Source organism: Sander vitreus, unplaced genomic scaffold (assembly GCF_031162955.1).
Source record: "Sander vitreus isolate 19-12246 unplaced genomic scaffold, sanVit1 ctg470_0, whole genome shotgun sequence".
In the NCBI taxonomy this organism is placed as follows: Eukaryota; Metazoa; Chordata; class Actinopteri; order Perciformes; family Percidae; genus Sander; species Sander vitreus.
In genome coordinates this window covers 37,501-43,282 of record NW_027595577.1, presented here as the reverse complement: position 1 = coordinate 43,282, position 5,782 = coordinate 37,501, and the positions used below count along the sequence as shown (strand labels likewise).

Below are 5,782 nucleotides of genomic sequence, written 5' to 3'. Positions count from 1 at the left end.
CCCCCACATCCAGATGTTGGGTCTGGGAACTCCCCATTGGCTGGGCTCAATCTGAGGGGCGGGATAAACGGTTGTCTTTCAGATTCCCTCTGCACCAATAGGATAGCTCTCCAACCAATCAGAGCAGAGCTAGCTGATAGATTCCACTTTAAACTGCGAACACAACATCTTTTATAAGAATGACTTCAGGGCCGTTCTTTGTTCTTTTCTCAAAGAAAAGCTGAACTCCAAGTCTTCCAGAGACGCTGTTCACCAGCAGCAGCAGCCATAAGCCCCGCCCACCCACTCTATACACGATGTGATTGGCCCGACCAGAGTTTGGTTTTTCCAGCTTGTAAGCCAACAGAGAGTTGCTAGACGCCCCTGCTGCAGATTACATCTGCTTCCTCTAGAGAGATCTAGATTTCTAGGCTATCTTTTTGAGGGAAATTAATTAGAAATGCTCTTGAATTGAAAGAACACGCTCCTGAATAAAGATAGGAATAATGTCTCCAATGTTTCCAATGTCTCTGTTCCAGTTAACCCTGGGTAACGGTGTGTCTCCCCCTGCAGGCTCTGATCGGTATGACAGCCGGAGCTGTTGGAGCGTTTGTCGGGACTCCAGCTGAGGTGGCTCTGATCAGGATGACGGCCGACGGACGGTGAGACAGACAGACAGAGAGAGAGACAGAGAGAGAGACAGGCAGATGGACAGACAGACCTTTTATGTTAATTTGTTTCACACATAAACATAGAACCCAAAGGTAACCTAAACATACACACTCACCAGCACATTTTCAAGTGTTAGTGTTCAGAAGTTTCATATGTAATAAACCATTCAGAGACAGAGAGGGAGGGGGAGAGGGAGAGAGAGAGGGAGGGAGAGAGAGAGAGAGGGAGGGAGGGAGAGAGAGAGAGAGGGGAGAGAGAGGGAGAGAGAGGGAGAGAGAGAGAGAGGGGAGAGAGGGAGAGAGAGAGGGAGAGAGGGAGAGAGGGAGAGAGGGAGAGAGAGAGAGAGAGAGGGGAGAGAGAGAGAGGGAGAGAGAGAGGGAGAGAGAGAGGGAGAGAGAGAGGGAGAGAGAGAGGGAGAGAGAGAGAGAGCAGAGACAGAGAGAGAGAGACAGAGAGAGAGACAGAGAGAGAGACAGAGGGAGAGAGACAGAGGGAGAGAGACAGAGAGAGAGACAGAGAGAGAGACAGAGAGAGAGAGAGACAGAGGGAGGGAGAGACTGTAGACTTTATTTCTGCAGCCTGTCGGGGGTGTCGGCTGGTGTTAATTTCGTCAGACGAGACGATGACGAGAATGTCCAAAAACGCTGACTAAGACGAAATTAACGCGCGTTATTGTTGACGAAAAAAGACGAGACTAAAATGTTTTGCATAAAATAAAAACTAGGATAAAATCTCTCTTCATTTTCGTCTACAATCGGCTCTACTTTTTCATCACGAGATGAGTATTCAGCTGTTCTAGGGTACCGAGACCCGCTGCTGATACCTTAACGACCGTTATCTACCGGACCGAATAACAATGCGGATTTCGGTGCCACTTAAATGCCTGAGCTGCTCTCTGATGCCCCTAAACAGACGTTAGAGGCAACGGAAACATCGCCGCACGGGACGCTAGTTAACATAATACACCTGGTAGCAGCTAACGTTAGCTAGTTAACATAATACACCTGGCAGCAGCTAACGTTAGCTAGATAACATAATACACCTGGCAGCAGCTAACGTTAGCTAGTTAACATAATACACCTGGCAGCAGCTAACGTTAGCTAGTTAACATAATACACCTGCTACCGTTAGCTAGTTAACATAATACACCTGGCAGCAGCTACCGTTAGCTAGTTAACATAATACACCTGGCAGCAGCTAACGTTAGCTAGATAACATAATACACCTGCTACCGTTAGCTAGTTAAAATAATACACCTGGCAGCAGCTAACGTTAGCTAGTTAACATAATACACCTGGCAGCAGCTAACGTTAGCTAGATAACATAATACACCTGGCAGCAGCTAACGTTAGCTAGATAACATAATACACCTGGTAGCAGCTAACGTTAGCTAGATAACATAATACACCTGGCAGCAGCTAACGTTAGCTAGTTAACATAATACACCTGGCAGCAGCTAACGTTAGCTAGTTAACATAATACACCTGCTACCGTTAGCTAGTTAACATAATACACCTGCTACCGTTAGCTAGTTAAAATAATACACCTAGCAGCAGCTAACGTTAGCTAGATAACATAATACACCTGGCAGCAGCTAACGTTAGCTAGTTAACATAATACACCTGCTACCGTTAGCTAGTTAAAATAATACACCTGGCAGCAGCTAACGTTAGCTAGATAACATAATACACCTGGCAGCAGCTAACGTTAGCTAGATAACATAATACACCTGGCAGCAGCTAACGTTAGCTAGATAACATAATACACCTGGCAGCAGCTAGCGTTAGCTAGATAACATAATACACCTGGCGGCAGCTAACGTTAGCTAGATAACATAATACACCTGGTAGCAGCTGGCGTTACCTGGTTAACATAATACACCTAGCAGCAGCTAACGTTAGCTAGATAAAATAATACACCTGGCAGCAGCTAACGTTAGCTAGATAACATAATACACCTGGCAGCAGCTAACGTTAGCTAGTTAAAATAATACACCTATCAGCAGCTAACGTTAGCTAGTTAACATAATACACCTATCAGCAGCTAACGTTAGCTAGATAACATAATACACCTGCTACCGTTAGCTAGTTAACATAATACACCTGGCAGCAGCTAACGTTAGCTAGATAACATAATACACCTGCTACCGTTAGCTAGTTAACATAATACACCTGGCAGCAGCTAACGTTAGCTAGTTAACATAATACACCTGGCAGCAGCTAACGTTAGCTAGTTAACATAATACACCTGGTAGCAGCTAACGTTAGCTAGTTAACATAATACACCTGGCAGCAGCTAACGTTAGCTAGTTAACATAATACACCTAGCAGCAGCTAACGTTAGCTAGTTAACATAATACACCTGGTAGCAGCTAACGTTAGCTAGTTAACATAATACACCTGGCACGATCATCTGGTAGTACACTCTGATTGGTTCCTATTCACTGCTGATCATCTGGTAGTACACTCTGATTGGTTCCTATTCACATGATGATGACTCAGCAGTTTGCATTATTACGCCGATAACAGATAAAGCTTTTATTTTGGTGAATCAACCGTCTGCTTTCTCAAAATATTCCAACTTTCTAAAATATTGTCTCTGTCTCTCTCTCCCTACCTTTCTGTCTCTCTCTCTCTCTCTCTACCTGTCTGTCTCTCTCTCTCTCTCTCTACCTGTCTGTCTCTCTCTCTCTCCCTACCTGTCTGTCTCTCTCTCTCTACCTGTCTGTCTCTCTCTCTCTCTCTACCTGTCTGTCTCTCTCTCTCCCTACCTGTCTGTCTCTCTCCCTACCTGTCTGTATCTCTCCCTACCTGTCTCCCTACCTCTCTCTACCCATCTCCCTACCTGTCTCTCTCTCTCTCTCTCTCTCCCCCTACCTGTCTCTCTCCCTACCTGTTTGTCTCTCTCCCTACCTGTCTCTTTCCCTACCTCTGTCTCTCTCTCCCTACCTGTTTGTCTCTCTCCCTACCTGTCTCTTTCCCTACCTCTGTCTCTCTCTCCCTACCTGTTTCTCTCTCCCTACCTGTCTCTCTCTCTAGTCTCCCAGCCGACCAGAGGAGAGGTTACAGTAATGTTTTTAACGCTCTCGCTCGGATCACCAGAGAGGAAGGTGTCACCACGCTGTGGAGGGTAAACATCCCATAATATGCCATCCATCCATCCCATAATATACCATTCATCCATCCAGACACAATCCATCCCATAATCAAATATATTGCTGATTAGTGTGTTTGTGTCGCAGGGTTGTATCCCCACGATGGCTCGAGCCGTGGTGGTGAACGCCGCTCAGCTCGCCTCCTACTCTCAGACAAAACAGGCGCTGCTCGACTCAGGTAACCATTATACCCTCATACAGTATACACTTTATTTACCCACCAGACTCCATGTAAATAATCAGGACTTTTATCATCGTAAAACACACTTCATTCAAAGTGGACAGAAACCAAATCAAATTACCAAAAGCCGTCTTGGTTCATCTTTCCACTGTTCCAACAATCACCACTCTGGTTTGGTTGAAATAAACCCTTAATTCACCCATTTACATGTGGAGATATGCTGGCTCTATACACGCTAAAAGTCCTGATTATTTACATGGAGTCTGGTGGAAATATGCTGGCTCTATACACGCTAAAAGTCCTGATTATTTACATGGAGTCTGGTGGAGATATGCTGGCTCTATACACGCTAAAAGTCCTGATTATTTACATGGAGTCTGGTGGAGATATGCTGGCTCTATACACACTAAAAGTCCTGATTATTTACATGGAGTCTGGTGGAGATATGCTGGCTCTATACACGCTAAAAGTCCTGATTATTTACATGGAGTCTGGTGGAGATATGCTGGCTCTATACACGCTAAAAGTCCTGATTATTTACATGGAGTCTGGTGGAAATATGCTGGCTCTATACACGCTAAAAGTCCTGATTATTTACATGGAGTCTGGTGGAAATATGCTGGCTCTATACACGCTAAAAGTCCTGATTATTTACATGGAGTCTGGTGTGTGGACATGGAGTCTTTAAAGGTGATCTCTGTGTGTTCTCAGGGTATTTCGGGGACGATATTCTGTGTCACTTCTGTGCCAGTATGATCAGCGGTCTGGTTACCACGGCAGCATCGATGCCGGTCGACATCGTTAAGACCAGGTGAGACTCGTTAACAGGTGTTCCTACTATGCTATGCTACATGCTACCAAATATTAGTTTTTCCCATGTTTTTAACAACATGAAGATGTAATATTGTAACTTTATTGATCTGTAAACACGCTGACTTCCTGTTTCGGTTGTAAACACATGAGCTGACTTCCTGTTTGGGTTGTAAACACATGAGCTGACTTCCTGTTTGGGTTTTAGGATCCAGAACATGAAGATGATCGACGGGAAGCCTGAGTACAAGAACGGAGCGGTGAGTTACTCAAACTCACACAACTTTATTTAAAGTGTGTGAGTGTGTGTGTGTATATATCTAACCTGTGTGTGTGTGTATATCTAACCTGTGTGTGTGTGTGTGTGTGTGTGTGTGTGTGTGTGTGTGTGTGTGTGTGTGTGTGTGTGTGTGTGTGTGTGTGTGTGTATATATCTAACCTGTGTGTGTGTGTGTGTGTGTGTGTGTGTGTATATATCTAACCTGTGTGTGTGTGTATATCTAACCTGTGTGTGTGTGTGTGTGTGTGTGTGTATATATCTAACATGTGTGTGTGTGTATATATCTAACATGTGTGTGTGTATATATCTAACCTGTGTGTGTGTGTATATATCTAACCTGTGTGTGTGTGTGTGTGTATATATCTAACCTGTGTGTGTGTGTGTATATATCTAACATGTGTGTGTGTATATATATCTAACCTGTGTGTGTGTGTGTGCGTATATATATCTAACTTGTGTGTGTATATATATCTAACTTGTGTGTGTGTGTGTGTGTGTGTGTGTGTGTGTGTGTATATATATCTAACTTGTGTGTGTGTGTGTGTGTGTGTGTCCTGTAGGAGGTGCTGATGCGCGTGGTGAGAAACGAAGGCTTCTTCTCTCTGTGGAAAGGTTTCACGCCGTACTACGCTCGCCTCGGGCCGCACACGGTCCTCACCTTCATCTTCCTGGAGCAGATGAACCGGCTGTACAAGACGCACGTCCT

The 5,782-nt window shown here is 44.7% G+C and overlaps 1 protein-coding gene across 1 annotated transcript in view; it reads left to right on the top strand.

Moving 5' to 3' along the window:
- Positions 1–519: 519 nt before the first annotated feature.
- The window catches only part of slc25a11 (solute carrier family 25 member 11), a 5,834-nt gene continuing 571 nt past the window's right edge, over positions 520–5,782 (top strand). Inside the window, exons 1-6 of the mRNA XM_078245345.1 lie at positions 520–641; positions 3,690–3,780; positions 3,893–3,983; positions 4,698–4,797; positions 5,005–5,056; positions 5,637–5,782. The exon at positions 5,637–5,782 is cut by the window's right edge and continues 571 nt beyond it. Coding sequence (XP_078101471.1) covers positions 565–641; positions 3,690–3,780; positions 3,893–3,983; positions 4,698–4,797; positions 5,005–5,056; positions 5,637–5,782 — 557 coding nt within the window. The 5' untranslated portion in view covers positions 520–564. The remainder of the gene's footprint in view (positions 642–3,689; positions 3,781–3,892; positions 3,984–4,697; positions 4,798–5,004; positions 5,057–5,636) is intronic.